Source organism: Pseudonaja textilis, chromosome 2, assembly GCF_049901715.1.
Source record: "Pseudonaja textilis isolate UNSWEBS1 chromosome 2, rPseTex1.2, whole genome shotgun sequence".
NCBI lineage: Eukaryota > Metazoa > Chordata > Lepidosauria > Squamata > Elapidae > Pseudonaja > Pseudonaja textilis.
Genome location: NC_141991.1, coordinates 10,979,804 through 11,004,169, shown reverse-complemented (window position 1 = coordinate 11,004,169; position 24,366 = coordinate 10,979,804). Strand labels below are relative to the sequence as shown.

General features: G+C 39.2%; 1 protein-coding gene across 4 annotated transcripts in view; it reads left to right on the top strand.

Moving 5' to 3' along the window:
• The window catches only part of LOC113451539 (vomeronasal type-2 receptor 26-like), a 214,170-nt gene that overhangs the window by 180,683 nt on the left and 9,121 nt on the right, over positions 1–24,366 (top strand). For 2 of the 4 annotated variants that reach the window (XM_087927823.1, XM_087927821.1), the window contains exons 1-4: positions 10,998–11,240; positions 11,385–11,636; positions 12,935–13,223; positions 23,011–23,805. The exons of 1 other annotated variant lie outside the window; for it this stretch is intronic. In XM_087927823.1, the coding sequence (XP_087783949.1) occupies positions 11,419–11,636; positions 12,935–13,223; positions 23,011–23,805 (1,302 nt within the window). In that variant the 5' untranslated portion in view covers positions 10,998–11,240; positions 11,385–11,418. Of the gene's footprint in view, positions 1–10,997; positions 11,282–11,384; positions 11,637–12,934; positions 13,224–23,010; positions 23,806–24,366 lie in introns of those variants that run through there. One more of the 4 variants, XM_087927822.1, reaches the window with a different exon arrangement.

Genomic DNA, 24,366 nt, shown 5'->3' with positions numbered 1-24,366 from the left:
TCTCTTCCACCACCTTACATCAATCCTGCAGAATCTTCTAATCCTCCCCCTTCTGCCCCCACTCCTTCTTCCTCTCCACTAACTCCTCGAGGAGGCCTTATTAGCAATCTCCTTTCCTCCCCTCTACCGTTGGATGACTCTGAAACTCTTTCTGCCTTCCCTCTTGCCCTTCCCCCGGGAGGTGGCGGCAACCCTGTACATACTAACATTGAATTTAAGGTCTTGAAAAACATAAAAGATGCTGTAACTAATTATGGTCTGCATTCACCTTACACTAGAGGCATACTTGATTCCTTAGTTTCTGGTAATACTGTCATGTTGCTCTATGATTGGAAAATGTTGTTTTCTATGCTTATGACCCCAGCACAATATGTTGTGTGGCAGTCTGAGTATGAAAAATGTGTTGATGTAGAAATACGGCGAGGTTTGCCGGCAGCAGTCACGGAAGGCCATCTTAAAGGGACAGGGCAATTTGCCACTTTAGTTCAACAACAGACTTGTCCCCGCAGTGCTTTTGCCATCATTCATATGTGTGCAATGAATGCTTTGAAATGGGTGGATGATAAAGATTCACAATCCACCCAAGCCTTTTTAAATTGGCTTTTTCTAATGCTAATCATGACTGTCAAAAGATTTTGCAACCTGTTGCTAACAAGCCAGGGGTTACTTTGGCTGAGTTTCCCCAGCTTTGTAGAATTGTTGGCACAACCTCCCATAAAATGGATGCACTCGCAGCGGCTATTTCTTCTTCTTTACCTACCCCCGCTTCCTCTCCTGATGCTTTTGCTTTAACTCATAATGGCAATTGTTTCAACTGTGGAAAGCCTGGACATTTTAAAGAAAGGCTTTCACTGGGCTTCGCAGTGTCATAGTAACCCCCCCTCTGCTCAGCCTTCGGGAAACTATGACCCTGGTGCTGTTGTAACGCTTCCCTTAACTTCAACTCTTTTAACACCCTTGCCCCCCTCCACGCAAACAACATTCTCTGTTCTGCTTTCAACTGCTCTTATGCTCCCCCCCCGCCCGTTCTCACCTCACACGCTCATCTTACTCATTCCAAACTCCTCTTTGATCATGGAAGGGATGGTCGCTGCCCCCTTTTCTCTCTTAATCGCCTCTCTCTTGGAGGTGAAAGATCTTTTCCATGGCCTGTTAACACTATAGTAGCCACTCTTGTTATTGCAACCCTTTTCCCCTCTATTCCATGCCCTCACGGGCTTGATCGCATCATCCCTAACTGTTCGCCTTTCAAACTCTCTCAATGGGAACCCCTTTTTCAGACGTCAGATGTATTACAAGACGCTCTGGAAAAGTGGATTGGTCCCATCTCCTGCCATCTCCTTCTGACCCCGTTTGCAATTAATTAAAACAATACCTCATTACCTTTTCCTCTCCAGTAGTTGCTTTTCCATTAATTCAAGCCATCACAGTTTTCACTGATGGCTCTCTGAATTAGCTGCTTTTAACTTAGCCTTGAAAACATTTTCTGAACAACCAATTAACATCATAACGGATAGTCTATATGTCTCCCAATTGGTCTTACATATTTTTGAGGCATATCTATCTCCTTCTATACAACCATCATTAATGACACTGTTGCTTCAGCTGCAAATGCTCATTCAATCTAGGACCCATTCTCTATTTGTAGCCCACATACGAAGTCATCAACATCTACCAGATTTCCTTTCAGAAGGGAACCAGGTAGCTGATACTGCTTGTAAAGTACTTCCCATCAGTATTAAGATGCCTCAACCTTCCCTATATTAGCAGGGGAAAGTCATAGTTATTTTCATCAAAACAAAAAGGCTCTGGTTAAACAATTTGGTATTTCTCTGGAAGAAGCAATGGCAATCATCCAACAATGCCCCACTTGCAGTTTGCAAGCAAAAACTTTTCCTCAAGGGATTAATCCCAGGGGCATAGAGGCTTGTGAGACATGGCAAATGGATGTCACTCAATTCTCACCTTTTGCCCCTTGGAAATACCTTCACGTGTCTATTGACACCTATTCAGGGTTCATCATAGCCACCCCTCAAAGGGGAGAAACGTCAAAGCACGTTATCAATCATTGTATTCGGACCTTCGTAGTACTGGGACCGCCAAAAAATCTAAAAACAGATAATGCACCAGCCTATATCAGCTCTCAATTTTCTGAGTTCTGCTATCACTGGTCCATTATCCACAAGTTTGGGATTGCCTACAATAGCCAGGGGCAAGCTATTGTTGAAAGGGCTCATCAAATCTTAAAATTGGCATTACAACGATATATGGGGTCAAAAGGCCTTAAAGGCCCCCCCTAGCCTCCCAGTATTACAAAATGTGTTAAATGTTTGTCTGTATATGCTTAACTTCCTCAATCTCACTGGCACCCCTCCCCTGTCTGATGGAACAAACGCTTAACTGCCCCGCAGAAATCAGCACAACAGGCTGAATTGGCTGCTTTCTCATTGGCCTTGTCTCTTTTTCCACAGCAACCTTTAAATGTCATATCTGATAGTATGTATGTCACTCAAATGGCTGTTTGCATGTTTGATGCCTATATTTCCCCTGTTACCCCTCCCTCTCTCATGACACTTTTTTTACAGCTCCAAGCACTACTGAAGGAAAGAAGTAAGCCCTTGTTTGTGGCTCACATTAGAAGTCATCAACACTTGCCTGGATTTTTATCAGAAGGCAATCATATGGCCGATGAGGCCTGCAAAATCATGACCTCCTCCCCTTTTCCTCAACCACTTTCGGCTGGGGAGAGTCATGACTATTTCCATCAAAATAAGAAGGCCCTGGTACAGCAATTCGGGATTACGTACCAGGAAGCCACAGCAATAATCCAACAATGTCCCACATGTAGTCTCCAGGCTAGAGGTATCCCTGAAGGTGTTAATCCCAGGGGTATCCAAGCTTGTGACACATGGCAGATGGACGTTACTCACTATCCTCCCTTTGCTCCCTGGAAATACATTCATGTGTCCGTAGACACTTATTCAGGGTTTATTATGGCAACATTGCAAAGAGGAGAGGCAACTAAAAATGTTATTAATCACTGTATTCAAACATTCGTAACGTTGGGATGTCCAAAAATTCTCAAAACAGATAATGGTCCTGCTTATGTCAGTTCTCCCTTTGCTGAGTTTTGTCATAAGTGGGCCATCACTCATAAATTCGGTATACCATTCAATAGCCAAGGTCAGGCTATTGTGGAAAGGGCAAACCAAACTCTGAAAAACGCCCTTGATCGGCAAACGGGAAAAAAGGGCTTAGGCCCCCCGAACCTCCCGGCGTTACAAAACATCTTGAACATTACACTCTATGCTCTTAACTTTCTTAACCTCACTGGCTCTCCCTCTTCTATGGCTGCTTCTCGCCATTTTACCAAGCCAGTGCCCCCCTCCTCTCGCCCTCTTGTCTATTTCAGGCAACTTCCAGATCCTGCGTGGAAAGGCCCTGCACAGCTCATCACGTGGGGAAAAGGATACGCTGCAGTACAACTTCCTGACAAAGTGCTTTGGGTTCCTGCTCATTGTGTCCGCCCTTACCATGGGCCACCCAATGGCCACGACTCCTCTATCTCTCACCCTCTTGCTGACAATGATATTTCCAGTCTTTTCACTCTTTAATGCATCTCCAGGGGTTATCCTAGCCCCCCTTCACAGCACAGTAACCTTTACTTATGAAGACAATTCTCTTCCTGCCTGCAATTATGCCTTTCAGCATAATGGCCACCCTCTTCTGCCTGCTTCAGAAATCACTCTCTCATATTATTATTTCCCTTGCTTCATTTCTCTGACTATACAGGTAACTTCGCAAACAATTGGCTCCTATTCTTGTTTAGGCTTTTCTTTTAATCATACTTACCCCAATCATACTGTTCTCTTATTGTCTACCCCCTCTTCTGCTTTTCCTCCCCTATTCCCACCGTTTCTATCCTGGCTACAGCTGCTTGACTCCAACGTCTCTCCTCTTTCGGAACGTCTGGAGAGACACCTTCACTGCTGCATTCCACCCTGCGACTCCGCTGCCTGCCTTTGGAGATCTACTCTTCCATCTAGGCCAGGCCGTTATAAGCCACCCTCGGACCGCAGACATTGCCTCATCCTCAATGGCACTTCTCACAAAACAACCACACTCATCCGGACGCATCGCCGCAGATACCCTGCGGTTCCGGGTCTCAGCTCCATTTCCAACGCCATGGAATGTGTCCAACGCTCTCCGGTAAAAAAGAAGGGAACTATTTGGAGGTGGTTTCAAAATGACACTCTGTTGACAGATGACACCCAATATTCCATCACTTCTCATTTTCGTGCTACAACTCTGGCCCTTCACCATGTGCGATTGGCTGACTATGGACATTACCAGTGTGAAATTACAAAAATGGTCAATGGATTTGCCACTTCCTCCCGATTGACTCTCACTTTGTATCAACAGCACGCTCCACACACCGCCCATCGTGTCCGTTGATCTCCTCGAGCGGTCTCCACGAATGCACATCAGCAACATACCTATACCTGGACTATCCTGGACTTTCAAGGACAAGTTCTTAATAGCACCACCAACTACACTCGGTGGCCATGGTTTCCCCCATTATCCATGGACTTTGCTGAAATGGGTACTGGGGTCGAGAAATTTGCTGACAAAAAACTGCAATCTGATAAATGGGACAAACAAGGCTCTTGCACTCCAAATCCTGCTCATAACTTTCCTTTATACTTTTGTCCTGCTCACAGTACCGGCGAATCCCGCACTGCTTGTGGTGGTCCAATCGATAGGTATTGTAAAAAATGGAACTGTGTGTCCACTGGCCACATTCGGTGGTCAACCCCTACCAAAGGAGACTATATCAACATTACCCGCACTCGTGGGCACCTTCCCTGCTCTTCATGGCCATGTTGTGGCCAGAGACTGAACCCGCTCACCATTACCTTTACCGAAAAAGGGAAGACATTGACTCAACAACAATGGATGTCAGGGTTTACATGGGGGGGACGGCAATGGGATGGTCATAGGGATGAAGGTAACATTTTCACTATACGTTTAACAATGTCTTTGCCTACATATGACATAGGTCCAAATCAAAATTTGAAGTCTGCCTTTTTACAAAAATCTGACACTCAGGCCAATCCATTAATTCAATTGGTTAATTCTTCTTTTGCATTATTAAAAGCCACCCTTAATGACTCCTCCAAAACGGACCAATGCTGGCTCTGCCTATCTGACCTGCCACCCTTTTATGATGCAGTAGCCTCAGATGAACCCATTCGCAATTCCACCTCAGATAACGGATGCCGATGGAATACTTCTTCCATCACGGTTACTGACATAATAGGTCAAGGATGCTGTTTGGGAAATATCCCTGCTAATTATTCCAAGTATTGTCATAACGTTTCATTAGGTCATCATTGCCAAGTCTATTTGCCCAAAGAACGGTTAGCCATCACATCCTTTACCGGGCATGGTGGATATAACCCATTATATACCTCTTCTGGAAACAACATAACTGCTCGCCTCCGGGGTCAGTATTTCATTCCAGGTAACAACTCTGTTTGGGCATGCTCCACGGGAGCCACAGCCTGTGTTCATGGGGACGTTCTCATTGCTCAGAAATCCTTTTGCATACAAGTAAAATTGCTCCCCAAGGTAACTTATTACCCAGGGCCGGAACTTGTTAATGTGTTAGAACCCCCAAAATTTCCACTTCGTCAAAAAAGAGAAATTGTCACAGCTCTCACATTGTCTCTGTTGCTGGGCCTTGGTGCTGCTGGCGCAGCAACTGGGGTCACAGCTCTGGCTGTTGGTCATCAACAAGTAGCAGCACTTAGTTTACAAGTAGATGAAGATCTTAAACATATTGAGACCTCGATCTCTGCACTCCAGGCCTCGCTCACTTCTCTGGCTGAGGTCGCTCTGCAGAATAGAAGAGGTCTTGATCTGCTATTTTTAAACAAAGGGGGATTATGTGTAGCCTTAAAAGAAGAATGCTGTTTTTATGCTGATCACTCAGGTATTGTTAAAGATTCAATGGCTGAATTACGCAAACGATTGAAGGATAGAGAAAATGAGCGACAACAGAGTCAAGCATGGTATCAAGGCATGTTCAATTATTCTCCATGGTTAACTACCCTGTTGTCTGCTGTAGCCGGTCCTCTGATATTGCTATGCCTTGCCTGTTTAATAGGTCCATGTGTTATGGGACGATTGCTAAAATTCTTACAAGGTCGCTTACAAGCACTTGATAGTGAAATCAGTAATACTCAAAAAACGGTCAGTTTTCTCACATCTGTTATTGTATCCAAGGATTCTGTTAAACAGCCTCTGCTGGAATGGTCTTCTGATGAAGAGTCAGAGAATGAAATAGATGCAAATGCCTCCTATGCTCCCAAAGGAGCCTTATTGGATATGAGTGATGAAGAGTCAGAAGGTGAGTGTTCCTTCTCGTATGAATTGGTACAACAGGATCTCAACAAACCGAAGGGTTTGTTGCCACCCATTGAATCCATTTCAGGGGAAAAAGGACTTTACCTGGAGACAGCATCACAAAAATAATAAAAAAGGAGGAATTGTGGCTATTCCACCATTAAGCAGACATTGTCAAACACGGATACAGGGATGTTTGCACGTATCCAATGACCTTGTTTTAGCCAACCAAAAAATGTTTCAATATGATCACAAAACACTGACTGTTGTTGCTTTTCTTCCCAGGACACCATAGCCTAGTATGATAAGTATATTTGCAAGCTTGCAAACTATCACATACTTTGTTCTTTGTTCTTTGTTTATGATCTTCTTCCATATAAGGTAAAACTCTGCTACCCCCTGTGTGCTCCCCCACCCGCTTGAAAGAGGTTAATAAATGAGGTTCGTACAGAGCACCCGAAGCTTTTCAGCTCCTTCTCCAGGTCCCCCTCCTTCTCCTCCTCCCCCTCCTCCTGCTGCAGCTGCATCTGCCTGGGTCAATTCCATCTGCCTCGGGTGTGAAGTGCTCCCTCCTATGAAAACAATCGGATGTCTGGTGTCTGTTATTGGTATTCACCCTTGCGAGGGTCCCTCTAAACTTCTTCCCTGCGGGGAATTCCATACGCAGCGAAAGAACGCAGACGGAACAACGGACCAGTCGCTCGCTGCGACAGAGTTGGCCACGCCCAGCCAATAACATGATCACCAAGCCATGTCCACCCAGTCACATGACCATCAAGAAATGCCCATCACCTAAGCCACACCCACAGAACTGGTTGTTAAAAAAATTGAATCCCACGCCTACCCTCATCCAAATCATTGATGAAGATGTTGAAGAGAACTGAGCCTAAAATAGAGTCTTGTAGTACTCCACGGCATGCTTCTCTCCATGTAGATGCAGTTCCATTGAGGACTACATATTTTCTTGCAATGTGATCTGTCAGAAGGAAAGGGATGAACGAACTAAATAAAGAATTTGCCAGTAGTCATATCTCCTACAACCATTTGAAACTAATTAGAAATTTCATATCTATCTAAAAGAAGCCCATAGTCTAGTGGAGAAATGTTCTTGTTGACCTCTATTTCCCATGGAATGGTGAGTCCTAACGTGTGTTCATTGGCATTCACTATTTTTCTGCTTAGTCTCTACCTCAATCTATATGTGTAGAAAATTGTTATCCCGGATTTGTCAAGCAAACTCGAGAATGAGAGCCAGTTTGCTGCTATGACTGTGTTCCTTGTCCAGAGGGGACCATTTCCACTCAGGAAGGTGGGTGACTCTGGAGGACAGGATACTGGAGTCATACAGAGATCTTGATCAAAGTGCACATGAAAGACACCTATAAGCTTGAACATTTTGCTGTTGCTGCTGTCAGCTGTGCCTCCATTCAAAATCCAAGAAAGAAAACCTTAGACTCCATTTTTTATAGAGAAAAGTACTTTTACCTCATATGAAGTGGTAGCAACAAAAAGAAAGCAAGATCTGAGGAAAAATGGTGCAGAAATTATATATAGAAAGTTATCCCAAGTCCCCTCCCCCAACAGTTCAAACTGGACATCCAATATGAGGTGTGTATAATGTCACATTGGTTTAATCTTCAGATGGCGTCTCATGCATCTGGTATTCCAAGACGGTTGACCTTGGTCTAGAAAAGATAAGTGGTTGCAGTTGCACAGAAAGCAGAAAAGTGTCCCTTCTTGTGCAGTTCAGACAACTTAGACCTCCAGCACCCTCCCCCAAAAGCCCAAATTATCCCTCCCCCCATTTCCATAACAGCTGACAAGAGTGAAGCAGTAAAAGATGTCAAGCAGTAAAAGATGTCAGGAAGAATTCTTGGAGGGTAACTGTTGCTCTTTATATTCAAGGAAGGACATCATGGATTTATTTCAGCCAGGCACAATCTCTTTTCTACTAGTCAGTTTGAAGCTGTCTTTCCATGTTTACCTATGCTAAAAACATCTAAACTCTTTGAAAGTTGGGGAACTGTTTCAAATCAATGGCTTGTTCTCACCCAAATCAATTTCACATTACAGGCCAAAAGATACTAGCCATTCAGTGTCCCCTCAAACATGTGATGGGCAGCATATAAATTTAACAAACAAACAAATAAAATACCTCACTAAGTTAATTTGATAATCTGTCAAAGTTTATTAAAATGATACAGCCTTATAAAGAGAAATATATAGTCATGAGGACCATGGAGGTAAGCAGTTGGGTTCAAGGGATAAGAGAAAACTAAATTAAGCACCCATCATAAAATCCTTTAAGATAATTTCAGTGTAAGAGAAGGGATGATACTAAATTTTCTATTAGCAGGGATCTGTCTCTCTCCTCTCCATCACTTTAACCATCCATCTTATGGATTGAGAATGATAGCACAAATATTATTTATAGCCCTGGGTCAACATCAGAGGTGGTATTCAGCAGGTTCTGACCTGTTCTGGAGAACCGGTAACAGAAATTTTGAGGAGTTCGGAGAACCGGCAAATATCACCTCTGACTGCTCCCCATCCCATCTATTCTCTGCCTCCCAAGTTCCAGCTGATGGTCTGGGTCTTCTTTTGTTGCCCTGCACAGGAGAACAGACCTGGAAAGCAGGTTAGTGGGATGGAGAGGGAATGGAGATTTTACCCCTGGAGTGGGGTGGGAATGGAGATTTTGCAGTATCCTTCCCAGTGGTGGGATTTAAATTGGCTTGGTTGGCGTACTTTCCCTAATGCTGGTGCACAGCTTTCCCCATACCAGCTGAGACCTGCAGTGCCAATCAGCTGAGAGGATAAAGAAAAGTAAAGCACAGGGGCAGTTGGGTGGGCCAGTCCTTTGCTTTTCTCTTCTTTTTCCTCTCAGCTGATAGATGATTTTTTTCCTTTTCTTAGCTGATTGTCAGCTTTTTTTATGACCAGTTTCACCGAACCAGTCTGAACCAGTAGCATACCACCACTGATCCTTCCCTTGGAGTGGGGAGAGAATGGAGATTTTGCAGTATCCTTCCCCTGCCATGCTCACCAATCCAACCCCCACTAATGGATTTCAAAAATCAGTCATTGTGCAGGGTGCCAAGATGTCTGACTGCTTGGGCAGCATTTATTCTTTTATACCATTTTTACAAGCAAGGAAACATAACATGGATACAGAATTTGGATTGGAGAATAGATACCACATGGGTGAAACCTCCCAACCAATCCTTAAGATTAGTAATGTTAGTAAATGAGATCATCTATAAGTCTGGAAAGTCTGGGACTTTCCACCTTCACCAAAATACACCTAAGAATTAAGATCATGCAAAGAGTCAAAGAGGCCCATTTGGATTGGTTCCAAATGCTGCACTTTGCTGCTAGCATCTAATGCCATCCAGAGGATCTCAGTACCAGCAGTACCTCACAGAACCAGTAGTAAAAAAAGTTTGAATCCCACCATTGCAACAAAGCTATATTTCTGGACCAATACTGGGGGTTGGGAATGAAAGGCAGATTTCAGCAATGTTTATCTTCTTCAGAGATGGTTTCAGTTGGCACTGTTGGAGGATAGAGTTCAGGCCCCAGGTCCATTCTCCTTTCCTTTTTATAATGTGCATTAAACTGATAGGTGAGTCGTTTGGAAAGGGAGATTGATGCTTAAAAGAAACATTACTTTCTGTTTCTTCAGATACTTGTAATTGGGGTGGTTCCTCAAACAGCCATAAGATGGAGCAAGAAATGTGGGTTGTTCTGTCCTGTTGCTGAGAGTGTTGCTGTTCCTTATTGACTGTTGCTGATCATCATTAGTCTTGGATTTGATGTAAGTCTGTTATTGAACTGTTTATGATACCGGGCGTAGTTATTTGGATTATCCCTGGACTGAAAACTGACTGCTTTAACTGTGAATGACTTGTACTGTGTTTGGACTTTCCTTAACAGTTTATTGGAAGTAAAAACCTACATTTTTGCTATACAGTGTATCTGTGCGCTGGTTGTGTGTTATTCTTCACCACTCTCAATACGTCTTCCTGTGTGCGCTCATTCTCCTAACCAGGAATTATCTTAACAGCCACTAAGCGAGGACTTGGCCAATAAGAGAGGACCACTTACATTTGGTTTTCCAGTCACATGGCCACCTGCTCTCCCCTGCCCAGGGTTTCTCTGGCCTTGGAAACTGGCAAAAACAGTTGCTAAGCAATTGACCATTAAGCGACGATGTGCCCATTAAGAGAGGACCACTTAAATTTGGTGTGCAAGTCACATGGCCACCTTCCTGGGCCTCTCCAGTCACATGACCACCTAGCCACACCCACCCCATTCACATGACCACCAATCCATACCCACAAATTAGGCCATGCCCACAGAACCGGTTGTTCAGAAATTTGAATCCCACCCCTGGAATGCCACCAACCTGGAATATCACCAAACTCCATAGCTCTGGGTGGATGAACTTTCCCAATGGTCTCCGGAGTTAAGTTACTGCATTGAAAAACAACAAAAGTCACCTAGGTGTTGAACTATCTTCATCCAGCATCACTTTCTGGACAAGACTGGACAGGAAGGCCCACAACTACTACAGAACAGTGCCCCCAGGGATGGAGCTATCATTTTCTTTTTTCCAGCTTCTCCTCTGGAAATGGAGCTCTGGAGAAGTTTGGGCTCTCCAGGGGAGAAGTTGCTTCTCTGTGTAATTTTCAAAATTATGGCCTCTTAGATCTCATCTCCTACTTCTCCAGTGATTGTCCCTGAGGTAAACATCAGACAGAATCAACATCTTGCATCAGAAAAGGATAAATGCCTCAGTCACACACATTGTGGCACACGTTTGGGGACAGGTAGGGACTGTGCTATTGAATGTACTTTGTGTCTTTTCCAGGTGAAGCTTGGTTTGTCTCTGTCTGATTCATGAAAGTTTGTGGAATTTCCAAATTGGGAAGGTGCTTTGAATTCATCTAACTTCTCTTCTTGTTCTTCCTTAGAAACAGGAAAGGGATTGATTCAGACCTATGAATTATGGATCTTCTGCTACTATTTCTGTTCCTTTTATCCCAGCCAATTTCTGGGAGGCTTGGAATGAAGTGCCAATTGAGTTTGAAGCCCCCGGGTAGTGAAAAACCATGGAGCTATTACAGGCCAGGAGACCATCTCATTAATATAATCACCACTGGAACAAAAATTGTGCGTACAACAATGATGCCTTTCAACAGGGCTCCTTATGGTCAGTTTGACATGTAAGTCATTCAGCGTGGTGATGTAACACTAACCCTCTATTTGCTCTTCTAACATTCTCATTCTTTTCTTCTTATTTCACTTATTGCCTATATCGTAGGTGTTTTGATTTCCATTGTTCCTCTCTTTTGACTTATTTTGTAGAAAAATCTCTAATCCAGAAATGGGGCAAGAAAAAAAATCTTAAAAAGGGAAGGTTCTTTCCTGGTCCTATCATGAGTTATTGCTTGAATACCAACTGTAGTTTAAAGTAGTTAGTGAATGAGGTGTAGTTGCCTCTGCCCAGCACATTTATATGTTTTTACAACCACTCTTTCCTAGTTAACACCTGATCCTTGTAGGAACAGAGAATGACTTGATTTTAGAACAGTTTTTCTTGGTCACTTATGAAAGAACCTCTTCCTATAACAATGATTGTACTTTAATGACTGAATGATTTTGAATCCTGGTTATTTGGCAGTTGAAAATTAGTGCTGTTACAAATAGCAATAGCACTTAGACTTATATACTGCTTTACAGTGCTTTACAACCCTCTCTAAGCAGTTTACAGAGTCAGCATATTGCCCCCAACAATTTAGGTCCTCATTTTACCTACCTTGGAAGGATGGAAGGCTGAGCCAACCTTGAGTCTGGTGAGATTGGAACTGCCAAATTGCAGGCAGGCAGCAAGCAGAAAAAGTAGCCTGGAGTAGAGCACTGTAACCATTGCACCACCAAGGCTCATATAACGATTTATTTATAGTTCTTAAGTTTAGTGGAAAGCTATCTCCAGCTGATCTTCCCAATACTTATTAAAAAGAAAAGGTGATCAGGAACTATCATTTGACTCTTGTTTTGGATCAATATTGGCATAAGTATCAGAAACAGAGGTGATATTCAGGCAGTTTGGGCCGGTTTTGGTGTACCAGTAGAAGAGATTTTTTACTAGTTCAGAGAACTGGCAAATACCACCTCTGACTAGCCTCGCCTACCTGCCCCCACCATTAGCTCTTCTATATTCCCTTGTTTTTTTAGCTTAGCTGATTGGCATAGCAGAGTAGATTGCCACGCCTCAGCTGAGCTAAAAAAACAGCTCAGCTCACTCACCAGTATTCCAAAAGGGGTGGGTCACTGAGCCCTGAAAGCACATGCAAAGCATATGTTAGGCGTGCACACACATGCATAGAACTACTTATAGAACTGGTCGGAAAAAATATGGAAGCCGATCACTGATCAGAAGGCAAAGAGAATTAAATTGAAATGGTATTTGCTTTGTCATGATGATGTCATGATGATGATAACATAAATATTTTTATGTTAGTCTACCTATTGAAAAGTTTAGAGTACTACGCTACATTTTTAATATTCAAGTGATCAACAAGACTCCTGGGCTTCTGAAAAATATCACACTTGGCTACAGCATCCATGATAATTATTTGAACAGACTTCTGACTTCAGATGCCTTGCTAGATATGTTCTCAATGGGAGAAGCCAATATTCCGAACTACAGCTGTGGAAGGAAGGACCACCTTTTGGCTCTTGTTGATGCAGCTACCGATGACATTTCCATTCAGATGTCAACATTAGGAGGCACCTACAAAGTCCCTCAGGTTTGTGTGCATGTGTTTTTGTACAGTTAATTTGAATGGGGTGGTAGGCTGGTATGTGATAGATCCAACCGTATCTTCATGTTGAAATTGAAGAACTGCTTTTCAGTATGGCCATTCTAGGTGAAATGGTTAGGAATTGGGATCTACAGTTTTTATGAGGCAAAGATCAAACAGTGGTATCCTTTCATGACATCCTCATCATTGCTTTGGGTCTTCTGTTTCATGCTTGGGAAGGTGAGGAGAAACTCTATGTTCAAACAAAGGGTCTTCTTTAAAAAGGAAGGTATAGCAGAGATGGGAAATCATCCTTTGAATATAATGTTAACAAAAATAATGATATTTTCTTTTTTAAAAAACAAACAAACAAACTTTATTGATTATACAACTAAAATGTCAAGCAAACACATACACAATACACAGAAAGAAAGAAAAAGAAAAAACGATTAAAAAATAGCAATTTTATTATCGACAGTCTATGGTTCCTTGTTTGTTATCAATATTGGTGACATATTTACAAATACATCTTATTGCGAGTATATAATTAGTATCTCTTTTAGATTTTATGTTGTTTACTAATATATTTTCTATTTTTGTTCTATCCAGTCATACCAGCATTCCCAGCTTCTATAATATTCTGATGTTTCTTTTTCCTTAAGTGCTAAGGTTAACTTATCCATCTCTGCACAGGCTGTTATTTTCTGAATGACCATTTCCTCTTTTGGAATATCTGCTTTTTCCCAACACTGTGCAAAGCTTATTCTGACTGCAGTAAGAATGTGCAATATTATATATTTGACTTTTTTAGAAATTTGTCTATTAAATATCCCCAGTAAGAAGAATTCTGGCTTTAATTCAATTTGCTCCGCTGTTATATCCTCTAACCATTCTTTTTATTCTATACCAGTATCTTTGGGCTTCAGTGCAGGACCACCACATGTGGAAGAATGTTCCGTGTTTCTTTTTACATTTCCAGCCATTTGGATTCATGTTAGGAGACATTTTCACTATTCTCGAGGGCGAGAGATGCCATCTATAGAACATTTTGTAGGCATTTTCTTTATATGTTGCTGATTTTGTAATTTTATTATTCCTTGTCCAGACCTTTTCCCATTCTAATAATGTAATGCTACATCCTATTTTTCTACTCCAAGCTATCAGGTTGCCTTTGACTACTTTCTCTTCTAATTCTATCTCTAATAAATAATTATAAAATTTAGTTATATTTGTTTTAACCTGGGCCTAACAGGATTTTATCTAATTGTTGTAGTTTAGCATAAATTCCAAATTTTTTCTTGTCCTGGCTATATCTATTTTGAATTTGCAGGTAAGCCCACCGGTCTACTTGTAGCCCTTGTTCTTGGAGATATTGCCATGATTTTAAAGATCCTTGCGCATCAAAAAGGTCTTTGTATTTTATCATTTTATTAAGATCTAGATTATTTGGATGTATCATTGCTTCCATCGTTGAGATCCAGATTGGGATTTTTAAATAATGGTTTTTTAAAATTTTATTCCAATTAGCGAATAAGGAATCTCTAATTGTATGTCTGTGGAAATAATTCTGTTTGATTTTTCCAGTGTCACATAAAAATACGTGCCACCCCCTCTGTAAGTCATGGCCTTCAAGAAATAAGATTCTTTTATTCGACAGGTTTACCCACTCTTTCAACCAAAGTGAAGAGGCTGCACTATAGTATAATTCCCAATTTGGGAGTGCCATACCTCCCCTGCTCTTCATATCTTGCATTGCCTTTAGGTTTATCCTCAGTTTTTTCCCTTGCCAAATAAAGTTGGTGATTATCTTGTTAAGTTCCACAAAGTAATTTTTGTGTATTTTTATTGGTATTGTTTGGAATAAGTAAATAAATTTGGGCAGAATGTTCATTTTTATAGTGGCACTCCTCCCTAATAAGGAGACTTGCAATTTAAGCCATATCTCTAAATCTTTTTTAACTTACTGTAATAATTTATTATAATTATTTTCCATTAGGGTTTTGCATTGAGCCATCAACCAAATTCCTAAGTATTTAACTTTCTTTACTATTTATAATCCTTTCCAATTTTAATTTTAACTTTAGTTATTATTTGTGAATCATAAATTGTAGTCACAATGTTTTCAAATTTAGTGCCTAAATTCATATTGTAAATTTGTTGAATTAGGAATTGCCAATTTAGATTGTCAAAGGCCTTCTGTACATCCAAGAATACAAGGGCTATTTGTTTTTCCAGGGGGGCTTTGTAGTATTCCAAAACATTTAGTACTATTCTTAAATTATTCCTAATTTGTCTATTGGGAAGAAATCCATTTTGATCTTTATGTATATATTCATTCAATATTTTTTTTTTGCTATGATTGTGGTAAATATTTTATAATCAGTATTTAACAGGGAAATTGGTCTATAATTTTGTATAAATCATAAGTCTGAATCTTCTTTCAGGATCAACAATATCAGTGTCTCCTTCCATGAATCCGGCATTGTTGGTGCAAGTAGGACCTCATTATATGCTTCCACCATGAGAGGTCCTATTTGTTCTCCTATTTTCTTTTGAAATTCCCCTGGTATCCCATCAGGTCATGGGGTGTTATTGCTTTTTTGGTTTTCTATTGCTGTTTTTAACTCCGGCTACGTAATGCCTGTGGTTAACATTTCCTTCATCTCCTCCTTGATTATTTTATCTTTAGTAATACCCAAATAGTTTCTTATCATGTCCTCATTTGCCTCCTTCTTTTTATAAAGATCTTCAAAAAGTTTACATGCAATTTCTTTTTTCTGTTCTATTCCTTGTTGGGCATCCCCATTTTCATTTATTAATTGGTAGATCAATCTTTTTTGTTTTTCTTTTTTAAGTTTGTAGGCCAACCACCTTCCTGGTTTATTGCCCTGTTCAAAAAATATCTGTCTATCTGTATTCAACTTTGAAACCATTCCTTCTTGTTCGATTAAATTTAATTTATGTTTCATTATTATCTGTTTTTTCAATTTACAATCTTTTGAGGTGTTTTGTAGCTGAATTTCTAATTCTTTGATTCTTTGTTCTAATTTATTTGTTGGGCATATTTTTCTTTATTTCTTTTAGAGGTATATGATATCATTGTGCCTCTTATTATTGCCTTCATTGTATCCCAAATATTCTGTTTTGTGGTTGCCTCATTGTTATTTTCTTTTAAGAAATAATCTACAAGGTCTATCCACAAAATAGATTCTGTTTTTGCCTGTAGCAAGAAGGGGCAGAGCTAGCATGGCCATCTTTGGTCTGTGCATCTGCCGCTCAGTCTGTATCTAGTCCTGCTAGAGGGAGGTTCACATCATTGCCCGTTATTTCACAGCAAACGTTTGAAATGTGTGCTGCAATTGAAAATCCCTCGAGTTGTGAGGTGCGAGCAGTGATAAGGTTTTTGTTGGCAAAAAACCATAAACCGATTGAAATGTTTTGGCAACTGTGTGAAGTGTACGGGGACAACATCATCACTGAAGGTGGAGTGCGCCAATGGTGCATTAAGTTTAAAAATGGCTGAACTACGGCACTTGAAAAGTCCTGAATGCTTTCAAGTGGGAGATTTTTCCTCATCCTCCCTACAGACCCGATCTTGCACCAAACGACTACCACTTGTTTCTGAGGATGAAAACCTGGCTTGGAACACAGCATTTTGACGACGACGCGGAACTGCGGGCAGGCGTGATTGACTGGCTCAAATCTCAGGCATCAAAGCACTGTGTCCCAAGCCAGGTCTTCATCCTCAGAAACAAGTAGTAGTCGCTTGGTGCAAGATCGGGGCTGTAGGGTAGATGAGAAAAATCTCCCACTTGAAAGCATTCAGGACTTCTCAAGTGCCGTAGTTCAGCCATTTTTAAACTTAATGCACCATTGACGCACTCCACCTTCAGCGATGATGTTGTCCCCGTACACTTCACACAGTTGCCGAAAAATTTCAATCAGTTTATGGTTTTTTGCCAACAAAAACCTTATCGCTGATCACACCTCACAACTCGAGGGATTTTCAATTGCAGCACACATTTCAAACGTTTGCTGTGAAATAACGGGCAATTATGTGAACCTCCCTCTAGCAGGACTAGATACAGACTGAGCGGCAGATGCACAGACCAAAGATGGCCACGCTAGCTCCACCCCTTCTTGCTACAGACAAAAATGTAATCTATTTTGTGGATAGCCCTCGTAATTCTTCCTTAAGTCTATTCATAAATTCTTTCTCTTTAATTAGCTGTGTATTTAGGGTCCACCTTTTCCTTGGTTTCTTCCTACCTTTCCACACTATCTGAATCAGATTGTGATCTGCCCATTCGTTTGGTAAGATTTCAATCTCTTTTAATTCATTTACTAGCTCACCATTCATCCACACCATATCAATTCATGATTGGTGAGGATTAGAGTAAAATGTAAAATGCTTTTTCTCAGGGTTTAATTTCTTCCATATGTCTATCAAATTTAGTTCAATCATCATTTCCTCACATAGTTTCAGTAGTTCTCTTTTTTTCTTCTTTTTTTCCATGGCTACTGTGATCTTTCTGGTGCTACACAATAGCACTGAAATCTCCCAAGGTAAAAATATTCCTTTTCTCTAATTCTACTATTTTCCCATGTAATTTAAAAAATTCCTTTGGGTTATTGTTATGGGCATAAATTACCACGAATAGAATTGGAATTGATTTAATCCAAATTTGTAGCACCAGAATTCTTCCATTGGGGTCTGTCCAAATTAGCTCTGTTTTCATGTCGTCCTTCACATATACTGCTATCCCTTTCTTTTTCCTAAAATCTGCTGGCGATGTATACAAATTCCCTAGCTTGGGGTATTCTAGATATTTTTCTTCTTCCTTCCTTATATGAGTTTCCTGTAAACATATTATATCTGCATTTTGTTTAATTAGTTTGGTTAGTATTCTTTTCCTTTTTATCCTAGAGTTTAGGCCATTTATGTTAATTGAAAATATTTTCTTTTCTTCATCCATCACCTAATTGACTCTTGCTCTTTGTCTTGTAGTTACTCCTGTCTCTCTTTGTGGCTGATTGTGCATCTTCGGTTCTTCTCTCCCTTGTTGTTGTATATTTTTTGAGTTCCTACGATCTTAATCTAAAATCTTCTCTTTCTTGTTGTTACTAAATTATTTTTCTTACTTCTTGTTTTTTTTCTTCTTTGTTTTTGATTAGTCTTATTCTTCTTGAAAGTTTAAGTCTAATTATTTCTCGCTCTTTGCCTTGTAGTTACTCCAAGTTCTACTGGTGCTTGATACTGTGCCTTGCTTTCTTCTTTTTCTTCTTGTTGTTTCTGGCTGTTTTTCAAGTTTTCTGGGGTCTTTTGTCCCTTCTTTTGATGCTCTTGGTCTTCTTGGGATTCCGGTTCTAATTCGTCTTTGCTGGTCTGCTCTTCAGAGCCTACTAGTCTTTCATAGAAATCTTGGGCTTTTTCAAAAGAGTCTACTTTAATTTTTCTTTCCCCCCAAGTAATTAACATCCCTTCCGGGACAAGCCATTTAAATATAATACCTTTTCAATTTAATTGAACTGCCAGGGATTTGTAAACTTGTTTTGCCTCTCTAATCCTTCTTGGGATTTGTTTAAGAACTGAGATTTCTTTGTCCTTATACTTGATTGTTTTGTCTCTCGATACTTTATATATAATGTCCCAGACCTTTCTTCTTGCAAAACGTACTTGTACTTCTCTTGGGCATTTGTGTTGTCTTGCATAATCAGTACTTACTCTATAGACTTCATCCAATTCTTTCAGAATCTCATCTTTGTCTCTTTCCAGTACCTCCGCCAATATTTCCACCATCACCTGATCTAAGTCTTCTTCTTTTGATTCCACTATATTTTGGAATCTTAGATAGGTTGTAATTTTGTCCATTTCTAAATACACCAGGGAATCATCCATTTCCTTACAGTCTTTAAGTGTTCATCCACTCCAATTTTTTTTTCAGTTTGTTCTGTCCTTTTCTCTACTTCTTTTATTATAAATTCATTTTTCTCCAACACTTGCTGTAATGTTCCAATTTTTTCATTTACTTTAGAAATATCTGCTTTCATTTCTGCTTTTAATTTCCCCATCTCTTCTTTTAGTTCATTTATATCTGCTCTCGTCTCTGTATGATTTTTGAGCATTATTTCTTGTAGCTTTGACATAGAATCTTGTAGAGTAAGCAGTGTCAAAGGGATATTGGCATTTGTAATAGAAGGCTGTTTCTCCAATGTTAATGATTCCTCAATTGTCTTCTGTGATATTGGTGAGGGTATTGCCATCGGAGTTGTTAATGTCGTCTTCTTTCCAGCTTTAAGCGTTGTAGTAGTTATGGAAGTCATTTCTCCTAAAATTTGTTTCTGTTTTTGTATTATATTGATTATGTTGTCCCAGATTAACATTCACTGTTAAGTAATATGTCGTAAAATTAACCAATAAGCTAAATTGACCAATAAATTAATTAACTAATTTGTCTATCTATCTCTTAATTTCCTAGATTCTTTAATATATTCAATGAACTTGTAAATGCAGATACTATCCAGTATAATCTCAAATTAAAGTTCTAAATTAAATATATGCATATGTAAAATCTATGCTTATTTCTCACTATTATGAAATCCAAGTAATAGTAGTGATAGATACCTTCTCTATCTCTCTAATTATATACAAATCTTGTCTATTGTATATTCTATATCATTCCACATATGTATAAAGATATATATGTATGGTATTCAGCTTTGTTCGGGTATTTTCCCACATCATTATAGTTGTGTTTTTAAAGTTGTAGCAATGTTTCAGCAGAATCTCATCTGCCATCATCAGGCTTCTGTATTGTGTTCATCTGTGAGTCAGACTTTCACTCTGACTCACAGTCTGACTCACAGTCAGATTGAAAGTCTGACTCATAGATGAACACAATACAGAAGCCTGATGATGGCAGATGAGATTCTGCCGAAATGTTGCTACAACTTTAAAAGCACAACTATAATGATGTGGGAAAATACCCGAACAAAGCTGAATACCATACATGTAAGTACCCACGAAAACTTAAGAAAACAAAAATATATATCAAAATATATTATGAGACAAAATTATATTATAGTATTATAAATACTTCTTCAATGCACATAGAAAATTTTAACCTAAAAAGGTCAATTGATTATTTAAAGTAAAAAAGCAACCTATATTCAAATATTAATATGTAGTTAATCAGTTATAACTATAAATGAAGTAAATATTATAAATATTAAATGATTATTGTTATCAATATTACTTAACAAGCTATGATAAATCAGCTAGGTCTGGCAGAATACCTCACAATTACACTCAATGTAATATCCTCTCATGACATCCTCATCATTGCTTTGGGTCTTCTTTTCATGCTTGGGAAGGTGAGGAGAGACTCTATGTTCAAACAAAGGGTCTTCTTTAAAAAGGAAGGTATAGCAGAGATGGGAAATCATCCTTTGATATATAATGTTAACAAAAATAATGATATTTTCAATGGTAAACATTTTAGCCCACATGGTCACTATTTTTTATCCTTAAAGTTCATCATAAATGGTTTGAAGAGCAATAAAGACCCTTGAGAGGATTTCTCTACCAGATAAAATATTCAAAAAAATATCCCTAATAGTGGTGTGGTCCAGTGATGGGATTCAAATTTCTGTGATTTTTATGTATTTTATTTGTTTTTTATTAATCATAAAAACAAACCAGATACTAAAGAAATAAATGCATAAATAAAAAAGGCAACTTACCAAAAATGAGGCAGGCAACTTCTTGTTACATTGTTGTTGTTATACATTATCTGTTTCTGCTTAAATCAATATATAGCAACATCAATGTAACAAAAACCTGCTTGCATACATAAATGGATTTTTTTTTAAATAAAAGTTTTTTATTTTTTTTGAGCAAACAAAACAAACATAAAACAAACCATTTCAGTTACATACAGTGTGTCAGTTGGTACAAATCACTTGTACACAATCTCTGCAGTCTTTCCCTTCCAATTTACATTAATCTTTATATCATAAATGCACTATATATATATATATATATATATATATATATATATATATATATATATATATATATATATATATATAGCTGGCTTATTAATTACTTACTATACTTTACTAATATTACATCATTTTGTGAGCAAATCACCATTTTTACTTAATCTACTTTATAATGTTCATTTCATCATGACCAACCTATTCTATAACAATTATCCTTACTTTACCTTACCTCTGCAATTCAATTATACTTATATTATATTATAAATTATTATAAAATATTTAATAAATGAAAAAGCAAAGCAGAAACAAATATCAGTAAGTACAGCAGTGTAACAGAAAAATTATTTAAATTTCTTTACATTGGCTTATTTCTAATTTTGTTAATTATATCGACAAGTTTATAATTATCAACCTTCTAATTTAATTCATACATAGCAATGATCATTCTCCGCCTTATTTCTACCTCTTACCACAATCCATATCTGCACATTGTAATTTTTTAATTTCATTTTCATCTATGGGGATCTCTTCATTTTTCCACTGTTGTGCAAACATAATTCTAGCCACTGTTAACAGGTTTAACATTAAATATGTATTGTACTCACTTTATTTATGTGGGTTCCAGCAAAAATATTTCTGGTTTTAAAATTTTAATCTATATGTTGCTTTACCATTTTTGCTTACCTTGACATGACATCCTCTTGAATAGCTACACCAGCAGAGACCAATACTGAATTCATATTTTTCCAGTTTTGCTAAACAACTGGCCACTAAGCGAGGACCTGGTCATTAAGTGAGGACCACTTAAATTTGGGTTGCCAGACACATGGCCACCTGCCCTGCTCCCTCCAGGGCTCCCCAGGCCTTGGAAACTGGCAAAAAACACTTGCTAAGCAACTAGCCACTAACTAAGGGCCTGGCCATTAAATGAGGACCACTTAAATTTGGGTTGCCAGACACATGACCACATGCCCTGCCCTTCCCAGGATTCCTCAGGCCTTGGAAACTGGCAAAAAACACTTGCTAAACAACTGGCCACTAAGCAAGGACCTTGTCATTATGTGAGGACCACTTAAATTTGGGTTGCCAGTCACATGGCCACATGGCCACGCCAACCCTAGTCACATGACCATGTAGCCACACCCACCTCACTCACATGACCACCCAGCCACGTCCCACCAGTAAGCCACTACCACCCCAGTCACATGACCACACCCACAAATCAGGGGACACCCGCAGAACCGATTGCTAAGAAATTTGAATCCCACCCCTGGAAAAGATGATTAAATAAGAATTCTCAAAAAAGTGATACACAAGATATAATAGGATAGACAGAATAATAATAATATGTGTAATATATGTGTTAAGAATAGGAATGCATAGATGTTAAAATAATAAGACAATCTTAAAGATGTATAATAATAACTGTAATATAAAGGCAATATGTATTGATGATTAATGATAAACGAAGATAATATAGACTAAGATGCGTATGAATAGATGTTAAGGTATAAGATAATATTATATGTAGATGTCAATGTTGTTGAAAAAGTAACTAAGATTTGTACTGGTGGAAAATAATAAAAAAATTATTGGACAAAAGAAGAGAAATATGAGTTCACACTTACTCTTTTTAACTTATTTTCTTTGCTACGATTATTATATGTAGTCTTTTTAATGTTATGTCTTGTTAATGTTATGTTTTTTCTAAATTGGATTTCTTTAAAGCTAGTATTTTGGAATTGATCTGACTCCAAATATAACACAATATTCTTCGTTGCTCTTTCAGATCAGTTTTCAATTATTTTCAGAGCCACTGCATGATAAAAATCAGTTGCCCTTTTATCACCAGCTTTTACTCCCAAAAGACATCCTCTACCCAGCAATTGTCCAACTGCTTCTTCATTTCAGATGGACCTTGATTGGTCTTTTTGCTTCAGACACAGAAAACGGAGATAATTTCATGAGGACATTGACTCCTTTGCTTGTCAAGAATGGAATCTGTGTGGTTCTGTCACAGCAATTCTCAACAACTGGAAAAACAGGACGCATCAGGGATGGCCTCTCTAAATGGACACAAGTTAATGTCTTTCTTCACTACATAGAATTTGGTGCTGTTTTGGACAGAATTCTTCCTTTCCATTTAACATTTAGGCGTTTGCCAGGACCCATTGAAGGGAAAGTCTGGATCACAACACTCACTGATCTATTTCCACTGAAAAATGATATACATCTCAAATATATTAATAGTATCTGGACTGTTGCTTTAGAGGGAAAAAAACGTCCCTCAAAGGATGCCTTTAAACTCCATTTCTATGTGAAACCACCCTTGGGAGACAAGTCGTTTCTTTGTTTTTTTTCAAAGCACATCTTTTCTGTCAAAGGCCGGAAAAGGTGCATTGAGAAAGCACCACTGGACACCCAAAAGAAAAAGAACATGATTCAAATCAATAACTTCCACCATTATTACAGTGCCATTAACGCTCTGGCCCAAGCCTTGAATGATGCGTATTCCTCCAGATCCAGGAGGAGAAAGAAGAAGGGGAAAGAAAGGTTGGAGGCTCCAAGACTGCAGTCGTGGGAGGTAAGGGGACTCAACAAGGATCCATTCTCCATTTCCTTTGAAGAGGGGAACTACATCAGTCTACTTGTGCTTGTTGTTGTTAGTCATGAAGTCATGTTTGACCCATTGTGACCCCATGGACAATGTTTTTCCAGGACTTCCTGTCCTCTACCATCCGCTGGAGTGCATTGAAGCTCACACTGACTTCTTCAGTGACTCCATCCAGCCACCTCATTCTCTGCTGTCCTCTTCTTCTTTTGCCCTCAATCATTCCTAGAATTAGTCTCTTCTCCAATGAGTCCAGTTGTGCTTCAGAATGCCAAAAGGTTTGGTGAATCTAACAGCTTAGACCAGGGGTCTCGAAACTTGACAGCTTCAAGACTTGTGGACTTCAACTCCCAGAATTCCTCCTCCAGTCATGTTAGCTCAGCAATTCTGGGAGTTGAAGTCCACAAATCTTAAACTTGCCAAGTTTAGGGGCCTTGGCTTAGATGATAATGTTCACAGAACAAGAATTATGACAGATATTGTTTGATAATAAACACTGCTAATATTTTAAAGGTGTGCATTTTTAAATAAGTT